This window comes from Castanea sativa, chromosome 1, assembly GCF_040712315.1.
Source record: "Castanea sativa cultivar Marrone di Chiusa Pesio chromosome 1, ASM4071231v1".
NCBI lineage: Eukaryota > Viridiplantae > Streptophyta > Magnoliopsida > Fagales > Fagaceae > Castanea > Castanea sativa.
In genome coordinates, this window is record NC_134013.1 from 19,053,806 (window position 1) to 19,077,236 (window position 23,431).

At 38.2% G+C, this 23,431-nt stretch overlaps 3 protein-coding genes and 1 non-coding gene across 4 annotated transcripts; 3 read left to right on the forward strand and 1 right to left on the reverse strand.

Annotated features, from left to right (window-relative positions):
- Positions 1 to 7,347: 7,347 nt before the first annotated feature.
- On the reverse strand, positions 7,348 to 10,783 carry LOC142621937 (uncharacterized). The gene is made up of 2 exons (XM_075795322.1): positions 9,583 to 10,783; positions 7,348 to 7,487 (listed from the first exon to the last, which is right to left on the reverse strand). Exons 1-2 carry the CDS (start codon positions 10,781 to 10,783, stop codon positions 7,348 to 7,350), a joined length of 1,341 nt encoding a protein of 446 aa, XP_075651437.1.
- A 2,261-nt stretch (positions 10,784 to 13,044) lies between these two features.
- Positions 13,045 to 21,503, forward strand: LOC142613272 (eukaryotic translation initiation factor-like). The gene is made up of 9 exons (XM_075785554.1): positions 13,045 to 13,432; positions 17,479 to 17,550; positions 17,741 to 17,836; positions 18,087 to 18,269; positions 18,675 to 18,772; positions 18,987 to 19,074; positions 19,165 to 19,515; positions 19,601 to 19,843; positions 20,033 to 21,503. Exons 1-9 carry the CDS (start codon positions 13,271 to 13,273, stop codon positions 21,071 to 21,073), a joined length of 2,334 nt encoding a protein of 777 aa, XP_075641669.1. The 5' UTR covers positions 13,045 to 13,270; the 3' UTR covers positions 21,074 to 21,503.
- Positions 14,259 to 14,362, forward strand: LOC142622985 (small nucleolar RNA snoR103). The gene has a single exon (XR_012842017.1). It is a non-coding gene; the product is annotated as a small nucleolar RNA snoR103 (small nucleolar RNA).
- Positions 21,504 to 21,592: 89 nt separating the features above from the next.
- On the forward strand, positions 21,593 to 23,276 carry LOC142622428 (pentatricopeptide repeat-containing protein At3g29230-like). The gene has a single exon (XM_075795890.1). It carries the CDS (start codon positions 21,593 to 21,595, stop codon positions 23,126 to 23,128), a length of 1,536 nt encoding a protein of 511 aa, XP_075652005.1. The 3' UTR covers positions 23,129 to 23,276.
- The last annotated feature ends 155 nt before the right edge of the window (positions 23,277 to 23,431 follow it).

Sequence of the window (23,431 nt, forward strand, 5' to 3'; positions counted from 1 at the left end):
CAATTTAAAATTTTATGGTTGAGTGTGATATTTGGGATCAATCTTCCATACACTAAAAATTGATTAGTATCTTAAGGTGGTGATAAAAAATCTAATTATTAGAGGCGAATATTATAGTATAGGTTGAAATTCTATAAAAAAATATGAGTAATACTATATATACAAACTTTTCACAACATTTTTATGACCAGCTTAATATAGATTTAGTTTTATCTAAATAATTATTATTAAGCAAAAGTGTGATGTTAGTGGTAGGTCTATATTAGAACTATTAAAAATTTGTTACATCAATAATTTGTAACAATGTTGTAAAATAATTTGTGTTTGTAACATTACTCAAATTTTATTTATCTTATTAATTGTGAAGATAATATGAAAAATTCAATTATCTAAATGTCCATAAATTTAAGATTTTATTATAACTAAAATTATATTATTGATTAAAGTGAGTTTGAGTTAGCTTAAGTAGTAAAATTTATTATTATCGAATAAGATACTAGAGTTCAATCTTCACTTACACCAAAAATCAATTAATGCTTTGACATGATGAGCGACAATAAAGAGCAATGTAGATGATAAAATACAATTTTCTTTTAAAGTTTGAGATTGTTTTAATTTTTGTCCTTTACAATTCAACATTTTCATTTTGCCCTTTATGTTTAACTTGTTTTCATATTGACCCATTGCATTGTTTGATCCTGTTTTCATATTGACCTTTATGTTTCAAAATTATCGTTTTTCATGTAGGATCAAACTAATTATTGAATCAAATATAGATGGTTAAACATAAAATTGAATTATACATGAAGAGCAAAATGAAAATTTTGAAATGTAAAGGCCAAAAATGAAAATGAAGTCAGACATAAAGGGCCAAATAGAAAACTAAATAAAACATGAAAGGCCAAAATGAAATTTTGAAAACAAAAAGGGCCAAAACAAAAATTGCTCCAAAATATAAGGACCAAAAATGTATTTTAGTCTAACTATGAAATTAGATTATCATATTTTTGGTTAGTGGAAATTTTATTTATGTTGTTAAATCATTAACAACTATGTCAATTTCAAGAGATCTAAAACTATGATGAATTTCACATGTACGTCAAACATGATTAAATAACTATGAGACTTACCTTGAATCCTTGCTTCAATTTTCTCAATTTACACATAATTATCTATAGGTGTCGTTTTTCTCTCTTGACTCTCTTTACTATATACTTTATAATCACTATGATGAGAAAAACAAAAGATATTTTTATAGGTATAGAGGGAGAACTAAATTATTTGTTCAATTTATCTCTACTTGCCCATCAAAGTAAGAGTGACTTAAGAAATTACTTCTCTATTAACTAACTGTCAAGGATATAATTAAGTCCTTATCAAATATCTTTTTTTTTTTTTGAGAATCCAGAGCCGAAGGCCAAGTATTATTTCATAATAACTCAAAAAGATTACAAAAGTCTCGAGTTACTAAGGGAGCTATATTGCCAGGAGATGACTCAATTCAAACCTGTAACTCATTGCCAGAAACAGATTTCTTGGCAAGAAAATGGGCAATTAAATTGCCTATGCGTTTTACAGGAGTAAAATTACAACATCAAAAATCATTAGCTACAATCAAAATATCATTTATCTCATGTCCATACTCCGGATTGGCCATGTCTCTCGCTAGGATAGCCTTGCTAATGACCTGAGAGTCGCCCTCAACAGAAACTTCAAATATGCTTTAATTCCTTCACAAAATATAGAGCCCTCCTACATGCCAATGCTTCAACCACTGCTGGAGAAGATGGCAGCTGGATTCTTTCTGCCAAGGCTCCAAGAACACTGCCTGTATGGTCACGTACAACTGCACCCAACCCAGCAGCACCTAGCTTTTTGAAAGTGGCCCATCAAAGTTAACTTTATATAGTGGATATATAGGAGGGATCCACCGAACAGCTCTTTCGCTCGACAGATTTCGATGACCCTGGCTACATTGCACCTGCTGAAAATCCTGGAGGTAAGCCACTGCTCTCTTTCGAATCTGCTGTACCTCAATGAACTGCTCCCCCACTCTTACCGAGTTTCTTCTATAGACCAGATAAACCAGAAAGTCATGGCCATAAGATTTACATCTAACCTCTCCCTCGTCTTCAATAACATCTCGACAGCTTATCAAATATCTAACTTTACGTTTACTTTATCAAATAGAAGTGAATACCATTTTGAAGTAACATGACCGCCTTATTATTATCACTATTGAATGTTTCCATATATAAATATGAGTTACAATCTCATTTTGTTAATGTTTTAGTCTTTGGTTGGTATCTACAAAGAATAAAATTCAAAGGGAGAACCGATATAATGGCCATAATAATGGAAACAGGAAAGGCAAAGCGATGGAAGATTGGCAAACATTGATTATTGTGGCAGGCACAAATAGATAGATGAGTACATTGGGGGAGGTGGCGAAGTCTAGAAAAGGCCTAAGAATTTTTGTCGGCACTATTAGACTATTAGTTGCAGTATTGTGATAGTAAGAAAAATATTAAGTTCCTAGTTGTGAGGGAGGTTAAGATTCAAGCAAGAAAGAGGGGTTTGCAAAAATTAGATTTTGTTAATCACTTCAAAGGAAATTGAGAGCCTAATTACTTGTAGTAGTGTCTAATTAATCTGTGGCAATGTGTAACTATATTGTAGGACATAAGAGATATGGGGCATGAAGGGGTGAGAACATGTGTTTTCACTACTCTAAAAAATTCTAAGGTGTGTTTGGTAAATTATAAGAGCATCTCCAACAATGTAGCCAAATTTTCACATTATTTAAAAATCCAACATTCTTATCTATCTACTTTTCCAATGCATTTTTCAACCAACTTTCTATCTTTTCTCTATATCACATTTTAAATATTATGACTGCATTAATTTTTTAATATTTAATCTTTAATATGTTTTTCTTTCTAATATCTCCCCACAGACCCGATTTCTTCCCAAACCAAACTCTACCCATAGTCCCACACAAACGAGAGAGAGAGAGAGAGGAAAAAATTAATCGACAACATGCTTCCATTGCCACTATCGTCCTTGCCTTCTGTTGTTGTGCTCATCCACCCTCCGAGATCGTCGTTCCACAGCTTCTCCACACAACTCCACTACCTAGATCAAAATTATCCCCTCCACTCTAACGGCCTTCCCCCCATCTCCCTCTTTCTTTGTTTTTTTTTTTTTTTGCCTTAAGCCCAAGTCAAAAAAAAAAAGGAAGGTTACTGTTTTGTTATGAGAAAAGTTTGAGAGAGAGAGAGAGAGAGGGAGGGAGAGGAGTTAAGGTGCATAAACAAAAAGAGAGGTTGAATATTTTAGTTTTAAAAATTCATTTGGAGAGCAACAATAAGACTATGATTTTTGTGGACTTGCTCTTCAAAATGGAGAGGAACATGGCTTTGAAGAATCTATTGGAGATATGCTATAATGGTAATGTAATGTTTATTCTTATGGTTTCTTAAATAAAAAAAAATTATTTTGTAATTTTGTTATATTTTTATTACATGGAAAAGTAATTTTTTATGAATAGCTATTATTTAAAATATAAAATAATTATTCTTTAAAAGGGTTGTCAATTTTGTAATAATTATTTATTAGTAAATGTGATAATAACTAAAATTAATATAATTTCAAATATACAAACTTTTGACATGCTTTTTTTTTTGAGAAACCAACTTCTATATTGAAAATTGAAATCAGCCAAAATCGGCTAAAAGTACATCAGTGACTTGTGGTGAGACATCTTCCATCCACACAGAAAAACTATCAATAAGTCTCGCATATTTTGCTAAAAAATGAGCAATTGAGTTACCCGACCTGCGGGTGTGAGAAAAGGAAATACAATTGCAAAAGGGTAGATAGTGCTTAATAGAAGAAATTAAAAGACCAAAAGATGAGAAAGACTCTTCTTCCTTTCTTAAGGCAGAGAAGGCCACCTCTGAATCTCCCTCGACAATGAAAGAGGGTAGGTTGAGTTCCATAGCTAAGGTGATAGCTCACACTGCTGCTAGAGCTTCGACTTCATCTGATGAGGATGGGAGCCTGATTTTCTCCGCCAAGAAAGCAACCACCATCCCTTGAGAGTCACGGACAACCACTCCCACCCCTGCCTCATCTGTATCATCAAACACTGCCCCATTGAAATTGATCTTAAGGAGTGATGGAGGAGGGGGCTTCCACTTGGGTTTTGGTCTTTGGGGCGGAGACATCTGTACCTGAGCCACTGGTTGCACCTGTGTAATTTCCTGGAACATTTGTTTGGCTGAAGACAGAACTTAGGCTAACGGATAAGGCTTGCTACTACTTCGAAGTTGATTGCGACGAGACCATATCGTCCATGTAATTACCGCGAACAAATCTGGACTACTGCCATTCTCCAACACGAAGTGTGCAAGCTCGTAGAAAGTAGAGAACTTCTTAGACCTGCAAAACAACCACAACGTGTCAGCTTCTTATATGGCTGAGAGTTCAGGATAGTCCCACAAAGCATGGTAACCATCCTTGGCCTTCAAGTTGTAGTTGCAACACACGTCTTTAGCAATGATTTTCTTGCGGACCAGATTCTTCTTCACCGGTAGAGCTTCCTTACATGCCCTCCAGAGGAAGTTTTTGACTTTGTTCGGCACCGAGAGTCCCCAAATCCTACGCCAAACATATGAGGTTGCAGCTTGAGATTGTAGAGATGGCCAAGGACCTGCTTTTTCTTGAAAAAGAAAATGATATCCGAACTTCACAGTATATGCTCCATTAGATACATGGGGCCAAATAAGTTTATCCTCGACATTGGTGGGACTAAGTGGAATTTTCAATATCAACTCAGCTTCCAAAGGAGCAAAGAAACCAGCTACAACGTTTCTATCCCAGCTCCTACTTAATGGATTGATGAGACAATCCACTTTAGCTTCATGAAGACCCTCAATGACTGGAGATAAAATTCTTGGGTGCTCTAGGCTAGGCAGCCAAGGGTAGTCCCATATCTTAATGGACTCTCCGTTGCCCACTCTCCAGTGGGCCCTTCTCCACAATACCTCCCTGCCCTTGAGTAAACTACTCCAAGCATATGAACCACTAGAGTTATCTGGGGCCTCCATAAATGAGCACATCGGGAAAATTTTGCTTTTAAAGACTTTGTGAGGAAGTGATTCTTCATTGTGTAGAAGACGCCAAGCTTGTTTAGCTAACAGAGCATCGTTGAAGAGAGCCAAATCTTTAAAGCCCATACCACCATCATTCTTAGATTGGATGAGAGTCTCCCATTTTAACCAATATATTTTACTCCGATCTCCTCGTTGACCTCACCAAAATTTTTGAATTAGACTTTCCAAATCGTGGCAAAGCCCTAATGGGAGTTTGAAGCAACTCATAATGTAGGTGGGAATTGCTTGTACGATTACTTTAATCAAGATCTCCCTTCCAGCCTGAGATAACAATTTTTCCTTCCACCCTGCAATTTCCTCCAAACCTTCTCCTTGATAAAGTCAAAGTTGGCTTCCTTCCTCCTCCATACAAAGGATGGTAATCCAAGATACTTCTCATACTGTTTAATCTCTGGGACCCCCAAAGCTTGTTTGATATGCTCCCTTTTTTCCTCTGAGGTGTGTTTACTGAAGAAGATGGTAGTTTTATTCCTGTTTATTTGTTGGCCAGAACAACTTCCATACACATCTAGGATATCCAAAATATTTTTGCATTCCTGTTCTGTGGCCTTGCAGAAAAGGAGACTATCATTTGCAAAAATGAGATGTGTTAGTCTCGGGCTATTTCTACATAAAGCAAATCCCTTAATGTCTCCACAGCTAGCAGCTTGGGCTATCAGACCATTCAAACCTTTAGTACACAGGAAAAAGAGGAAGGGTGACAGTAGGTCACCTTGTCTGATACTGCGGGTTGGAACCACCATGCCTTTTGGTTCCCCATTTATCATAATGGAATAAGACACAGTAGTAATGCAAATCATCATCAATTGGACCCATCTTTCAGCAAACCCCATTTTCCTCATCACTACTTCTAAATAAACCCACTCCACCTTATCGTAAGCTTTACTCATGTCTAGCTATATGGCCATATAATCATCTTTCCCTACGTGCCTCTGCATACTATGTAATGACTCAAAAGCCACCAAAATATTATCTGATATAAGACGACTCTTTGTAAAATCACTTTGATTTTCAATAATAATATTTGGTGGGATTTCTTTGAGCCTATTTGCTAAAACTTTGAAAAAATTTTATACTAGTACATTGCACAGGCTAATAGGCCGAAATTCAAACACAAATTTCGGATTTTTAACCTTAGGAATGAGGGTAATAAAAGTATTGTAAGGACACAATTCGAGCTCGAACCCACAGTCAGAAGGGGATGGGCCTGAAAGGCCTTTTTACAATAAAATTTGTAGAAAGTGGGCTTGAAATTTGGGTTTTAATGATGTTTTGATAACAAAAATGATGGGTTTTGATCACAATGGTACACATAAGGAACTGTTTATATAAGTATGAAAGAAATCTTCTCCTTGGACATAAGCCGAGGATGACTTATATTACTTCTTCCCAAGATAGGTTACAATTATGGATAGTGAGGTCTACAGTGTTTTTTCTCTCCCTTTTTTACCTCTCCTTTGCTGAAGGTCCCTTCTTTCTTTTATACTCCATTCTTCCTTTCCTCTTCATCTTCCATGTTAGGGTTAGATTGTTGGTTTAGATACTTGTCTCATCCACCTCCTTTGAAGTCTTTGGAGATAGGAGCAAAGTTAAACTTTGATGTTCAGGTCTCACTTCCCCATTAATGCGGCCAGAATAACAGTTGCAGAGCATTCAATGCAGGGGCGGTGGTAATAGCTTTATTTCAGATATTTCACCGCCTATCTTCTTATCTTCCACGTTTACCATATCTACCCTTATCTGTAGGATTTTCGAGAACATAGCCTGTGGATGTTAACGAACCCTTCTCCTACCTCGGCTTCACATAGCCGAGGACATAATCTTCCTCGGACTAACTTCTTGGACACACTTATTCAGACATTATCTCTTCTTTATTTAGTATTGTCTTATGAGTTAACATTCATACACCCTCGGACCATTCAGTGTCCTCGGACTGGGCTTCTAGCCCGAAGAATACTCTTGGGCCACCCCACATATATTCCTGGGCCCAATGACCCTACAATAGCCCCTCGAGATTCTCATTTTGTTACCTCGGGAGGAAAGGAGGATCTTGGGATTTGTCATCGTTAGCTTGTGTACACCATACATCTTTGCTGACAGAGATGATGACTTTTGAACTGCCCCTAGCACATTCCTGACGTATCGGCATGCGAAGCGTCCTCAAATTAAATTATGACGTCTTTCTGTCCCCCACGCCTAGCGACGTGATGCGCATCCAACAAACAGCGTGCACAAATACTTCAGCCTGCAGTATCCTGTCTAATCTTGCGAAATCAACAAGATGAGAATGGCGATCCGCTGCGTATAGGTCTGCAAAATCGTTGAGAAGAAAAACAATATTAAAATAAGTAAACATTTTATATAAACCTAGGTTTAAAAAGAATGGTTATGAATAGTTCAATCGGATCCAAAACTTCACCTGGTTTCCCTTCCCTTGTCGGACAGGGAATGCCGTCATGCCAATTCCCTGATATAAGTAGGAAGTCATTTTTCAGACCCTTGTTGAATTCAGGGAGGCATTGGATTAACCTAACCTCTAGATGTCTACATTTTAGATAATATCCACCTTGTTTCTTTAAGTAGTGAAGATTATAAACCCAGTTCACATTATGATGGGTGAGTCCTAGGTTCATCTTTTTATTTAGGGCATCTATGGAACCTAGAATCCTAAACATGTTTGGGGCGCATTGGGTAGGAGCTAATCTAAATGCCCTAAGATAATCCCTGGTAACGGTCCTTATTGGGATTTTCATCCCTCCTTCTATGAATGCTATCATCGGGATTACTACCTCTCTCGTTTCCCTTTGTTCATACCACTCCCCTTCCGAACAGTATTTAACAGATACCGCTGGTGGAATTCTGTACCTAACCTTAAATTGTTTTATTTTTTCGTTTGAATCTACTAGCGATGCAAATCTGCCTATGTTTGGGAGCAAGGTGTGGGTATGAGGGAAGAACTAAGAAATTATATGAGCCGAGGAAAAGTAAACACCAGAGAGAGAAAAAGATAAATAATGAAAGATGGAGTCTGGGAAACTTACTTTAAGCACGACAGATTCACCTCGGCCTAGTTCTTGGTAAGTGTGAGGGCGCGTGTAGATTACAAAAAATTGGCAGATACGTTGAATGGGTGTTGTAATGTGTAAAATAGTTTGAATTGTTGGTTTTTATACCAGTGGAAATCATTAAGGCATGAAACTTCCCGCCTATGTCTCTATGTCATCCTCAACCGTTGGATGCGCATCACATCGTTAGGCGTGGGGGACAGAAAGACGTCAGAATTTAATTTGAGGACGCTTCGCATGCCGATACGTCAGGAATGTGCTAGGGGCAATTCAAAAGTCATCATCCTTGTCAGCAAAGGTGTATGGTGTATACAAGCTAACGGTGACAGATGTCGAGATCCTCTTTTCCTCCCGAGGTAACAAAATAAGAATCTCGAGTGGCTATTGTAGGGTCATTGGGCCCAGGAATATATGTGGGGTGGCCCAAGAGTATTCTTCGGGCTAGAAGCCTAGTCCAAGGACACTAAATGATCCGAGGGTGTACGAATGTTAACTCATAAGGCAATACTAAATAAATAAGAGATAATGTTTGAATAAATGTGTCCAAGAAGTTAGTCCAAGGAAGATTATGTCCTCGGCTATGTGAAGCCGAGGTAGGAGAAGTGTTGGTTAACATCCACAGGCTATGTTCTCGAAAATCCTACAGATAAGGGTAGATACGGTAAATGTGGAGGATAAGAAGATGGGCGGTGGAATATCTAAAATAAAGCTGTTACCACCACCCCCGCATTGAATGCTCTGCAACTGCTATTCTGGCCGCATTAATGGGGAAGTGAGACCTGAACATCAAAGTTTAACTTTGCTCCTATCTTCAAAAACTTTAGGGGAGGTGGATGGGACAAGTATCTAAACCAGCAATCTAACCTTGACGTGAAAGATGAAGAGGAAAAGAAGAATGTAGTATAAAAGAAAGAAGGGACCTTCAGCAAAGGGGGAGGTAAAAAAGGGAGAGAAAAAACACTGTAGACCTCACTATTCATAATTGTAACCTATTCTGGGAAGAAGTAATATAAGTCATCCTCGGCTTATGTCCGAGGAGAAGATTTTTTTCATACTCATATAAACAGTTCCTTATGTGTACCATTGTGATCAAAGCCCATCATTTTTGTTATCAAAACATCATTAAAACCCAGATTTCAAGCCCACTTTCTACAAATTTTATTGTAAAAAGGCCTTTCAGGCCCATCCCCTTCTGACTGTGGGTTCGGGCTCGAATTGTGTCCTTACAAGTATGATTAAGGTTAGCAAGCAAAGATGCAGAGTTTAAAAAGTGAAGTATAGAAGAGGTAACATCCGCACCTAATAAATCCCAATAATTTTGATAAAAGATAGGGGCATACCATCTGGGCCAGGAGCTTTTAGGGGGGCCATTTGTTTAATTGCTTCACACACTTCTGAAGCTTCAAAATCAGCCACCAATTTTGCATTCATCTCCTCATTTATAATGGGATTAATGTACTGAGTAGTGCTTTCTAAATTAGTGGGGTTGGCCGAATGAAATAACTCTTGGTAATAGGACACAATAGTTTCGGCTACTTCATCGTGGCTTTGACACCATGTACCATCAGCTTTCTTCAGAAAATGGATGGTGTTTCGTCGAAGTCTTTGGGTGGCTCTTGCATGGAAATATTTTGAATTCCCATCACCATATTTAGCCCATTGAACTTTGGATCTTTGCAGCCACATCCTAACCTCCTTATCCATTAGAATATTTAGTTCAAGCATTAATTCCTTAACTCGATAATTCTGCCCAGACCTCATGGCTTCCTTTTCAGCTTTCACAATTTCTTTTTTCTTAAGTTCCTGCTCTCTCCTTATACTGCCAAAGCTCTTCATACTCCACTTCTTCAATTCAACCCCACATCTCTCAATCTTCTTTATAACTCTAATACCCGGATCAGCTGAATCTTGCACGGCCCAAACTGCTTGAATAGTGTCAGTACACCCTTTCTCTGCCAGCCACATTTCTTCAAACCGGAAGGGCTTGGCTGCACTCGATAGAATCAAATCCCTTGGCACTACCCATAGTGGACAATGATCCAAAGAGACGGATGGTAAGTGGTGGACGATGGTTCTAGCAAATCTAAGCATCCATTCCCTATTAGCCATACCTCGATCCAATCGTTCCCAAACCGAATAACCATCATTAAAGTGATTTTTCCAAGTAAATTGAGATCCCGTAAAGCCAAGATCTATAAAACCACACTCATTAATGACATCTTTGAAGAGTTGCATCTGTGCTTGACTTCTAACACTCCCATCCAATTTTTCCGATTGTCTAGTAATTTCATTAAAGTCACCCAAACAAAGCCAAGGAAGTGTCATACTAGAATTAAGCTCTCGGAGGAGATTCCAAGCCTCTATTCTTTTATGTGTCACGGGTTCACCATAAAATCCCATAAACCTCCAAGCTCCTTCTTTCCCTTTATTAACAATAGCCTCAATATGGTTTTTAGATGTCGTTTCAACATGCAAATCAATAGTGTTCTTCCATAAGGAAGCCGAACCCCCTCCTTTATTTAATCTTTCCACAAAGTGCATATTGTCAAAACTCAAGTTTCATTTAATTTCTTTTAGCATTACTTTGTTTGCCTATGTCTTGGCTAAGAACACGACAGATGGATCTTTTGCCTGGATTAAATCTCCAAGCTCCCAAATTGTACATAGGTTCCCAAACCCACAACAGTTCCATGTGAAACAACTCATTGGGATTGGCAAGGCTGCACAGCAGCCTCCACCAATAAATTGTGATCTCCATTAGAAATTTGTATCTTCTTACTTGCCTGCTCTGTCTCATCAACCTCCATGGCCTTAATCGGATGTTTGCCCAAGGTTTGTGCATGCATGGCTTGTTCTAAATTTTGATTCATACGTGCTGAACGTTTCTAGGTTCTCAAACATGGTTGGCTTCCTTCAAGGTCACGTGCATTTTTAGTGTACTCATGCGCATCATTATGGGTCAAGGGAGCATTGATGTCGCATGCTATTACCTTATCAGAACAACTAGACATGTGTGGATACAAATCTTCCTGAAAATTTGAGTTAGCTATATGGATAATCGGAAAATCACATTTAATTAAGTCCATATCAATATCCTGAATTTGAGCTTCAAAGTTTACCATAGTTGTGTGCGTATTAACAAGCATCACAATAGGAAAAGATTCAGGATCATCTACATCGTTATTTGCATGGGAAGCTTGAGGATTTGTTGCTTGATTATCCGGAGTTGCTTTATTTTGAACATCCGTGGATGGATTGGGGTCTACCAGGTTTTCAACCTCCTTCAGCAGCGCCTTCGATCTCCGTGACCACCTTTCTGGACCACCACCATTCCTCACGGGGTTGTCTTCCTCACCAAAATCCCCTCATGAACCTGGGACGAACACAAAAGACCCATTGAGAAGGGGTTAGCTCAAAGCCAGGCACCATACCCCTGTTGATCTAAAGGCAACGACCCTTTGCTGGAAAGCCAAACACTACATTCCTTCGCATCATGCAACACCATTCCACACCAATAGCAAAAATTAGGGATCTTCTCGTATTTAAAAGTTACCCACACCTCATAGTTGTTGCCGAGAAGGACTTTACGTCCTCTGCTGAGGGGTCTAGTGACATTTATGCCCACTTGGATCCTTAAAAATTACCACCAATTAGTTCCTCGGCTTGTGTAGCTCTAAACACTTCCCCAAGGCTTTTACCAATCTTATAGGCTGTTCTTTTGTTTAGTCTGTTCACTGGGAGACCATGGAGTTGAACCCAAAATTTAACAGTGTGAAATCTAATATTCTGGATCGGGTAAGAGCCATCATAATGCGAGAGAATGATGAGATGTTTGTCATAGGTCCATGGTTCTGTAGCTAAAATTCTTTCAGCCTCGTATCCATTATCAAACACAAACAATAGGATATGGTTACCAACATCTCGGATTTCAAAACCGTTTCGGGTTTTCCATAATGGCTTGAGAGTTCTTCCAATTGCCTCGATATTAAGCGTTCTTCTTGTCATAAACTTGGCTGCAAGAATCACCTCTTTGGCAGCATGGTTTTCTTCATCCAAAGTAACCTTATTATTTTCTTCCTCCAGAAGGGAGAATCGTTTCCAGTTGTTTAGTATGTCTTCCATAAACTCCAGAGGACACTCAGTGCAATATAAAGAAAGAAAAGAAAGCTTACTGTTTTCCCACCCCAAGAAAAGAGACCATAAGCCCTACTATCAACGATGTCAATAGAGTGGAAAAATATCACTCCTAAAGGAAGATAAAGGATTCTATAGCCCCGCTGCCCTAGGATTCAGATCCTCTAGAGTTCTTAGGGTACTCTACCAGTAGATTTCATTAAATCCTAACCATTCTTTAATGATTTAATGGTTTAGATTCTGCCATGTCAGCATTTCATTAATAATATTCTTGAAATAATAAAATAATGTTGTAAACAAAATAATTAAAATGATTGTTAATGAAATGCTGACATGGCAAAATCTAGACCATTAAATCATTAAAGAGTGGTTAGAATTTAATGAACTCTACTTGGTAGAGTACCCTAGGAACTCTAGAGGATCTGAATCCGCTGCCCTAAGCAGCATTAGAGAGACGTGAGCAAAAAAATTATTCCCTAAAGTTTAAGGAGCTTTTCCTTTCAATTTTATATCTTAAAATTTTATAATTTCGATTTTACCGTATTTTATTTAGTTCATCCAATCAAATAAACTCATCTCACTTGTTTTATTACGTAACTTGTTATCATTTTATAGGACAACTAAAAAACGGCCAATAAAAAGGATTTTTCCTGTAGCAGAAGGTCCTTTCCTCCTCGTCCTCATTGCGGCTGGATTGGGAGAGTGAGAGAAAGAGATAGCAGACAAAAAAAAAAGCTCTATCTCTATCTTTTACAAATAATAATAATTATATCTCTATCTCTCAGTCTCTCTCTCTCTCTCTCTCTCTCTCTCTCTCAATCGGACGGCTATAATTATCTCATCCTCTTCCTCTGTGTGTCCCCCTTCCAGAAAACGTTTCGAAGTCACGGAGTTATGCAGGCGGATCAGACGGTGATAAGCTTGAGACCAGGCGGCGGCGGCGGTGGCGGCGGCAGTGGCGGTCTACGTGGCACCAGATTCCTCCTCCCTCGCTTCGAATCTTCTTCTTCTTTTTCGTCCGATGCTCAGTCTCTCCGTCTCGCTCCCACACTCAAGGTCCCCCACCTCCTCTCTCCAAAACCCTAACTTTATACATGCACTACACACAGTTACTCTTTTTACACATCTATGTTTGATTTTATATATATACACGTGGATTCATGCATTGTTTCATTTTACAGATCCGAGGTTATGATATTTTTTTTTTCATTGTTTAAGGTGCCACAAAATCTGAGACCAGTTTCAAATTTTATGGGTTTTTTTTTTGTTTTTGTTTGTCAGATCCAGAAAGTAATTCAGTGTTTATGTTTAGTGTTGTTTTGATGTAGTGTGTAGTCAGACTCAGAGGTTGTCTTGTCTCTGTTACATTGAATTAAGTAATGGAGTTGTAGCAATTACCTTAGCTAAACCTTAAACCTCTTAAATTCAAATTCATTTCACTTTGATTTCAAATTATTAATCACGTTTAAAAAAAAAAAAACTTATTAATGTCTTGTTACATTTGAAATCTCTAAGATTGGGCCTAATTTTGACGCTTTTTTTTTTCATTATTTATTTATACCTCAGATTGTAGTGTATTGTGATTTGACATTTCTCTTAATCATAAAAAAAAAAAGTGTATTGCGATTTCCATGTAAAACTTTTTTCCAACATATTTTACGATTGCCGAGGTGACAAGTTGTGAATGGTAGATGATTTAGTGACGTCAGTGGTGGGTCTAGATGAAAACCAATAAAACTTGCCAACTTAACTGTTGTAATTTGTAAAAGAATGTTGTGAAAATCATTGTGTATGTAGCGTTACTCATAAAACATAGCAAATCATGGATTCTTTAAATTATATGCAATTTTAAAATTCGGTTGTCCCAATTCTTAGCTGGGCACTCAAGTGTGTGTACCTGCTGTAAATATGGACAAACAGCGATATGTGGGTTTAGGTGGGCATGCAGTGAGCAAATCATGCCCATGAAGAAACTACATTATATGGAGAGTTTCAGACATCATTAAGAACACTAAAGTACTAAGCATAATACGTGCATAATCTTCCCAAAATTGTAGTTGATTTTTAGATCTTTATTTTCTTAAATCTTAATACAATTTATGTTGATAGAATTACTTACCAAGAGTTGTAGATTCTTCAGCGTTATGAGTCTAAAGGGGTGGAATAATTGAGCTATCCCGGTATGAAGGCCATTTTGAAATATCCATTCAGTTTGGCCCAATTAATATTGCTAGAATAAATGATAGTTTACCTTTGTAGTTCCATGATTGGTCATACATAATTGGGCAAAATTTGTAAAATAATATTACTTTAATAATTATTATTTAAATTCGCACTGTTTTGAAACTATTTGGGGATCAGTTTTTTCACTTGAAATTTAGTGGAGTGATCTTAATCATGAAATTGTGTTCCAAAACACAATTAAAAAGTAAAAAGCTAGATCCCCAAATAACTTCAAAACAATGCCAATTTATATAATTAACATTACAAATATCTTATTTTGCAAATTTTGCCTACATGTGGAATTTTACAATGAATTAGTATGGGTGCATTCTTTTTGTCTTGCATTTTACAAGATTGTTATTATTGATTCTTGAGGAAAGTTGCTATTTGGAATGAAATAGTCATGCAACTCAAATTTGGCACTTGACAGCATAATCTATTTGTTATGGTATATTAAACCTGTCTTCTAGCTTTACTTGATTTTTACTTGTCAAAAGTTAGAACTTATCTTTGTATGTTCAGATTTGGAGTTATACTGGACTTCTAGTTCAAATCTGCAATTATTTGTTTATTTTTCATGAAACGTGAATAAAGGATGTTTTTTGATAATGTTAATTGATTTTTTGTATAATTGATTGAACCAATCTGATATTCCAACTTTTTTTTTGATGAGTAAAAGTTTATTGATCTCAAAAAAGGTGGAACACCCAAGTACACAGGGAGTGAACAAGGGGTCAAACAATCAAGAACAAAAATTACAAGAATCTAAGTAATCAAGAAATGATGAAAAGGATTGGTTCCGCAAGGCAGCCAACCAATCCATTAAAGTTCAAAGAAAAATAGCTTGAGGTTTGATATGGGTCTCTCCTTATCTTCAAAGCACCGACTATTTCTCTCCCTCCAAAGGCACCACAATAAGCAATGGGGAACCATAAGCCATATATACCCATTTCGATGGTGGCCAAAACTACCTTGCCAACATGATAGAAGCCCCACTACAGATTGCGGCATAACCCAGCTCACTCCAAACAACCCGAACACTATAGCCCACATATCCATTGCAACCGGACAATGAAGAAAAAGATGATCAACCGATTCACTATTGCACTTGCACATATAGCACCAGTCCAATATCCAAACCTTCCTTCTTCGTAAATTGTCAATCGTTAAGCATTTCCCCAAAGCAGCAGTCCAAACAAAGAAAGCTACTCGAGAAGGAATTTTCTGCTTCCAAATGCTTTTCCAAGGAAAGCAATAGTCATTAGAGCCCACTAAGAGATTGTAATAATCCCTAACCATGAAACCCTTCTCTCTAACAGATTTCCAACACATTTCATCATCACCAAACCCTCTCACCGAAGCACCATATATGGTATCCATGAAACCGGCCAATGCCTCTAGTTCCCGAGCATGCACACCCCTAAAGAAACTTACATCCCAAAACAGAATACTGTTGTCAAACTTCATAACCTCAGCCACACTAACTTCTTCATCTCGGCAAAATCTAAACAATTCAGGATAGCTGATAGCAAGAGATGTTTCACCACACCAACGGTCTTGCCAAAATTTCACTCTAGACCCATCCCCAATATCATATAGAATGTGGCGAGAGAAAGAATGCCATCCCCGACTAATATTTTTCCACAAGCCAACACCATATGAACCATTAGTAGGCCTAGTACACCAATTACCCCATCCACAACCATATTTCACGGCTATCACTTGCCTCCAAAGGGCAGCCCTCTCCTTCCCAAATCTCCATAGCCACTTCCCAAGCAGAACTTCATTAAAAAGTCGTACCTTTTGAATCCCCAAACCACCCGAAGCAATGGGAGTGCAAACAGTAGCCCATTTAACCAAATGGAATTTTGGTTCATCACCTATGCCACCCCATAAGAAATCCCTCTGAAGTTTCTCAATTCGGTTAGCCACAGAAGCAGAGATAGGAAATAAAGATAGAAAGTAAGTGGGTAAATTAGATAGAGTGCTTTTAATTAAAGTGACTCTACCTCCCTTGGATAAGTACAAACATTTCCATCCTGCTAATCTCCGTTCTATCTTCTCCAGAATTGGGTTCCAAATTGTCTTATCCTTGCATTTAGCTCCCAAAGGTAGGCCTAAATATTTCATTGGAAGGGTACCTTGATTACAACCAAGTACATTCAGCAGTAAGTCAAGATTATGCACCATACCAACAGGAATCAGCTCTGACTTGCCCAAATTTATCTTTAGACCAGAAACCGCCTCAAACCAAATGAGAATCATACGGAGGAACAAAAACTGATCCAAATCTGCATCACAAAAAATTACAAAAAATTAAAGTGTAATCCGCAAAGAGCAGATGTGACACCTCCAAAGAGCTTCCCTCCAAACGACCTACACCAAAGCCTGACATGTGACCATCATCAACAGCCTTATCCAACATTCTCCCAAGGGCTTCCATCACCAAGACAAACAACAAAGGGGACAATGGGTCACCTTGTCTCAACCCCCTAGAGCTCTCAAAAAACCCACAAGGAGTGCCTTTTATCTGCCAGTTTGTGTGCAATTAGATGAGTCACTTGTATGCCTATTGATGTGGCTCTCTATACTGATGCTCTGTTCTGTTCCAAACTTGTATTTTTAAAGCTTAGATGTGATTTACATCTTGTATACATCCTGTATACTTGATGTTCATTTTTCTTCTAATGCAACTTATTACTTATCAAAATAAAGTTCCAGATTTGCCATATGGTTATAATAAAATTGCGTGCCATTTTCACTCTTTGTTTGTTTGCCTGTATGTACGTTTTTTCTGGCATATTGCTGTACGATGGGTCATTAGAAAACTGCATGGTCTACATAATGACTTTGAATTGCTGTGTTGTAACTTGTAATAGAGCGGAGAGTTGCAGTTTGAAGATCATGATCGTGTCCGGTACACCCAAGACCAACTGTTGCAACTTAGGGAGGTACTTGTCACAATGATTATCCTACTAGTTTCTTTAACTTCAATTAGCAGAAGACAAAAATTTGGTAAATTCTTTTAATGTGTTACTTTATAGGAAACTCAGCTGCTAACCATCATGTATGACTAACAGACATTAAGGTTTTCCAGTGGATTTGATGGTTGTATGTAATTATTACATCTTACTTGCCTAGGTTGCTGCTATCCCTGAAGATATTTTGAAGATCAAACAAGAAATTGAAGCTGAGTTAGCTGGCGAGGATCAAACTTGGGTTCATTCAGATGCCAATGTGAGTTTAGCAAAAAATTTCTGATATTGTTATTTTTGTTTTATTAGTTCTTTACTTCTTTATGGTTGGAAAAATGGTCTGTATGGACCGTCATTTCTATTGCAGAGAAAAATGTACATCTGATTATTTTTTTCAAACAAGTTTGCTTGTGTGTTGGACTTTTTTTGGTGATATTTCACTATTTTGTCTCCTTTCTTTATTCATAGCTGTTGGGAACTATAATATTTATTTATTCTTTAATCTTTTTTAGTTGCAACCTCAATCCCAAAGTCGTTATTCTGAGTCAGACAATCGTGACTGGCGTGGCCGTTCTGCTCAGCTCGCTGCCTCTGGAGAGGAGAGACCCTGGGAAGCAATTCGAGATAATAAGGAATATTCTAACCAATTTGAGTCAAGGCCACAGGAATTTAACAATGGCCAGTATATCCAAGGGGTAACTGCTTACATATTCTTCTTCTTCTTCTTCTTCTTCTTCTTCTTTTGTTTGCTATGTAGCAGAGAAATGCGTTTGTGTGACTGTGCTCCTTTTCCTGATCTTCTGATGTAAACTGTTTATAGAACTTAATAACCTATGGAGTATGGACATGAGCTACTTCTTTATGTGGAATATTTCTTCATCAATTCTGCTAAATTTGTGATGGGGGCCCAATGATATGAGATATTGGATATCCAAGATTGATAGTGTAGAATCAAGCTCTATTATTTGGTCCCCTCTTAATCCTTTTTCTTTATTTTTCATGTTTTGTGGAGTTCTTGAAATGAAGTTGAATTTTAAACTTAGTTCTATCTTCATACTTAACTTTCAGTTAGCATCATTCTGACATCTTGTGCTAATCAGGCTGGACCTGCTCCTACCCTAGTTAAGGCTGAAGTGCCATGGTCTGTTCGAAGAGGGACTCTCTCTGAGAAAGAACGTGTCTTGAAGACTGTGAAAGGGTAATTGATCCTCTAGTCACCATACTTGTCATATGCTTCTATGATTGACATTATCTTAAAATTGTTGCAAGGAAGTAAGTATGGGTTATTTGCTTGAATGCTCCAATTAGAGGAAATTGTTTATTCATCATGTGTTATTTTTTGGTACTGCTTGAAATGCTATATGGATGTGTCATGACATTTTTTTTTTTTGCATTTATGTATTCTTTTTCAGTATACTGAACAAATTGACCCCAGAGAAGTTTGATGTTCTGAAGGGTCAGCTGATTGACTCTGGAATTACAACCCCAGACATTTTAAAGGTTCTAATTGAACAAGTCTCAAATTCATTTGTTAAGTTATTTGTCATTTTATACAGTTTAATGAATTTGAGGGTTCCATTTATATTGCAGGATGTCATCTCTCTGATATTTGATAAGGCTGTGCTGGAGCCCACATTTTGTCCCATGTATGCTCTTTTATGTTATGACCTTAATGAGAAGCTTCCTCCATTCCCATCTGATGAGCCTGGTGGGAAAGATATCACTTTTAAGCGAGTGCTCTTGAATAATTGCCAGGAGGCGTTTGAAGGTGCTGACAGCCTGAGGGCAGAAATCAGGCAGATGGCAGCCCCCGAGCAAGAAATGGAACGCAGGGATAAAGAACGGTTGATTAAGCTGCGAACTCTAGGAAACATACGCCTTATCGGGGAGCTTTTGAAGCAGAGGATGGTGCCTGAAAAGATAGTCCACCATATTGTTCAGGTCCTTTGGAGTTCTTTCATTTGGTATTGCCTTTTTCTTACTGCAATTGGAATGCTCCCTAAAAGCATTTTTGTGCATTGTATAGGAGCTTTTGGGACAAGAAGGTAAAACATGCCCAGCAGAGGAGAATGTTGAGGCAATTTGCCAATTTTTTAACACCATTGGCAAGCAGCTGGATGAGAGCCGAAAATCTCGGCAGGTCAATGATATTTATTTTGGCAGGTTGAAGGAGCTGACAACAAACCCTCAACTTCTTCCACGATTAAGGTTCATGGTCCGTGATGTTCTTGATTTGAGGGCTAACAACTGGATCCCCAGACGTGAAGAGGTTAATTTTCCATGCCTTGTCAACACTATTTCTTCTCTCTCTTTTTTTTTTTTCTTTGGTGGGGGCGGAGGTTGAAGCAAGGGCTTGTTTCCAGCATGTTGCTGATGCGAGCATTTTCAATTTATTTTTTATGTTTAAGATTTTTATTTTTAATTTTTAATTCTCCTTATAATTTCTCTAATTTGGCAGGTGAAAGCCAAAACCATCACTGAAATCCATTCAGAGGCAGAGAAGAATCTAGGGTTGCGTCCTGGTGCTACTGCATTCATGAGAAATGGCCGTAATACAGGGGCAAGTGGGGGTATGAGCCCTGTAGATTTCCCCCCTAACAGACCAGGTTCTGGGGGTATAATGCCTGGAATGCCTGGGGCAAGGAAAATGCCTGGAATGCCTGGGCTTGATACTTACAATTGGGAGGTTCCTCGATCCCGATCAATGCCAAGGTCTAATGGTTCTGCTCTGATCCAGTCTGCCAGACACGTTCAGCCGCCTTTGATCGGCAAAACACCCACCCTCAATTCAAAGTTTTTACCACAAGGTAGTGGCGGTATTGTTGCTGGTAAAACAAGTGCCTTGTTGCAGGGTGGTGGTACACCTGTCGAACCAAGTTCTCTTTCAGGAATTGAACCTGTTACTCAAAACCCTAAGCCTGTAGCTCCTCCTGCTGCATCAGTGGTACCTTCTCCTGAGAAGCCAATGGCTCCTGCTACAGGATCAATTCCTGTCAATTTTCATAGGAAAACTGTTTCCCTTTTGGAGGAATATTTCAGTGTTCGAATGCTTGATGAAGCACTACAATGTGTGGAGGAGCTAAAAGCCCCTGCTTATCACTCTGAGGTTGTTAAAGAAGCAATTTCCCTTGCACTAGAAAAGAGCCCACCATGTGTGGAACCCGTCATAAAGCTTCTTGAGTACTTGCTTAATAAAAATGTCTTAACTGCTATAGATATAGGAACTGGGTGCCTTCTTTATGGCTCAATGCTGGATGACATTGGCATTGATTTGCCGAAAGCGCCAAATAACTTTGGCGAGGTTCTGGGGCAATTGGTTCTGGCTGGGGGTTTAGGCTTCAAGGTTATAAAGGAAGTTCTGAAGAAGGTGGAAGATGATAGCTTTCAGACAGTGATCTTTGGTGCTGCTATGAGAATCATTAATTCAAGCCCTTCTGGGCAACAAGTGGTGGCAGTGCAGGGAGCTGATATTCAGGATTGTGAGAGTTTGCTCCCTTGATTCAATTCAGTTTTACATGGTCGTCATGGGAAGCTGCCCAGCATTTTGTGAATTGCAGAATGCAGATATTGAAGAGTAACTAATTTTGCTTTGCATACTTTTTATATATATTTAATTTCTACCCCTATCATTAAATTAGGGAACTGAAATTTTATTGAGTTGTATAATTTTTTGGCGTTCTATGATGAGTTTGTTTATTAAGTGAGAAACAAAATACCTTGTATTTTGCTCGAGATCTGGCTAATTCTTTTGTTGGATGTTCGAGATAAACAGCGTCATATGTGACCCAATTGCATTAAATTTTGAATTCATATGTACCAAGTACTTTCTTTTTGTAACTGGCCACTTTGTCTGGTCCAAATTTTCTCTGTGGATAACGAAGACATTTTTGTCTTTAGCTTCAATAAACGTCCGCCTTATATTTTGAGAATCTTTTATAGTACTGTTTGAAGATTTTCTTTCACGCTTGCCATATTAAAAAGCTTTCATGGTTTTTGACATTGAAAAGGTAAACTTTTAATGGCTTTCTTGGCCTACAACTTCATTTGCCTGTCACCAGTGCTTGATGACTCACGAAGTTGGAATAAGAATATTAAGAAGCAAGTGCTCAAGGGTAATGTAGAGAGAGCAATTCTAACATATATAAATATGCAGGAACTTGGTTACCAAGCTGATAACTATACATTTCCCATTTTACTGAAGGCAGCTGGGAATCATTCAAGTTCTTGTATTGGGTTTGCACTCCACGGTGCGACGATAAAAACGGGATTCTGTGGTCATGCTTTTGTCCAAACTGCCTTACTGAACATGTATTCATCTCTTGGTCTCATTGATGATGCTTGTAAAGTGTTTGAGAAGATGCCTGTGAAAGATGTGGTTGCTTGGAATTCAATGTTAGATGCATACACGTCTAGTGGCCGGATGGAGAATGCAACAGAACTTTTTGATTCGATGCCTTTGAAGGACCTTTCATCTTTCAATATCATGGTCTCCGGTTATGGAAGCGTAGGAAGAATAATACCTGCTAGAAGTATCTTTGATAAAATTCGTATCAAAGATACCGTCTCTTGGAACTCAATAATACTGGCATATACTAATGCCGGAGATATGGTTGAAGCACAAAAATTATTCAACGAGATGCCAGCAAAAGATGTCATAACATGGAATACAATGGTAAGAGGCTACATACACAATCAACTTTATGCCGTGGCTGCTGATTTGTTTGAAGAAATGCAGGCTGCAAATGTAAAGCCTGATTTTCTAACGGTGACTAGTGTTTTGTCTGCCTGTGCTCATCTGGGGTCACTTGAAAGAGGCACTAAAGCACACATTTATGCTAAAAATCATTGTCTTGACTCAAGTCCTCATGTCACAACAGCATTAATAGTCATGTATGCCAAGTGTGGAAGCATACTGAACGCCTTAGAGGTATTCTATAAGTCCCAATTTAAAGATATATACTGTTGGAATGCCACAATTTCGGCACTCTCTCTGCACGGCTATGGATCTGCTGCTCTTGAACTTTTTGACAATATGGTAGAGAGCTGCATAATGCCTGATGACATTACCTTCATTGGCCTACTTAGTGCCTGTAGCCATGCAGGCTTGGTGGAAGATGGATGCAAATTATTCAATAGCATGGAAAAGGCCTTTGGAATCACTCCCAAGAGAGAGCATTATGGGTGCATGGTTGATCTTCTGGGTAGAGCCAAGCTTCTTAACCAAGCATTTCAACTCATACAAGCCATGCCATTTGAACCGGGGCAGTCCATCTTGGGTGCTTTGCTTAGCGCCTGTGTCATTAATCGTGACCTTGACACCGGAGAGAAAGTAATGAAGCTATATTTTGACAGTACTAGTCAATTAGGTGATGGAGAGTTTATGATGTTTGCTAACTTGTATGCATCATGTGGTAAATGGGAGGAAGCTAAGATGTGGAGAGAAAAGATGAATGACTCGGGCATTGCAAAGACTGCTGGGTGCAGTATTGTCGAGCTTAATGGGAGATTTCACCAGTTTTTGGCTGGGGAAATTGGCATTGACTTAAAGCCTTGAACGGAGTACATGTGCTGTAGCTGCAATAGTAATAAATTTTGTGTTAGTTGAGTATAGATATATTACTTATTGTTACTTGTATAGATTTATGTTGTCCATTGCGTTGAACTGTGAGAGATTTATTTGTTTGTATTGACATGATTTTCAACGATTAGGTATCTACTTAAGATCTTTTTTTTAAACCTTGAGAGGGGAATCACCATAATATATAAGTAGGGAGGTTGGTCATTGGTATTTGGTAAAATGCATGTAGCGTCCTTATTAGAATAGCCTTTTTTTTTCTTATTGTCATTTTGCTGTGAC

Excerpts from the sequence above, each read along its gene's own strand:
- LOC142622428 (XM_075795890.1), top strand. The coding sequence starts at position 21,593 with ATGGCTTTCTTGGCCTACAACTTCATTTGCCTGTCACCAGTGCTTGAT.
- LOC142613272 (XM_075785554.1), top strand. The coding sequence starts at position 13,271 with ATGCAGGCGGATCAGACGGTGATAAGCTTGAGACCAGGCGGCGGCGGC. Across the intron at positions 18,270-18,674 it reads ATGGCCAGTATATCCAAGGG|GCTGGACCTGCTCCTACCCT; the intron begins GTAACTGCTTAC and ends TGTGCTAATCAG. Across the intron at positions 18,773-18,986 it reads GTCTTGAAGACTGTGAAAGG|TATACTGAACAAATTGACCC; the intron begins GTAATTGATCCT and ends ATTCTTTTTCAG.
- LOC142621937 (XM_075795322.1), bottom strand. The coding sequence starts at position 10,783 with ATGCACTTTGTGGAAAGATTAAATAAAGGAGGGGGTTCGGCTTCCTTA. Across the intron at positions 7,488-9,582 it reads AAAAGCTCCTGGCCCAGATG|ACCTATACGCAGCGGATCGC; the intron begins GTATGCCCCTAT and ends ACGATTTTGCAG.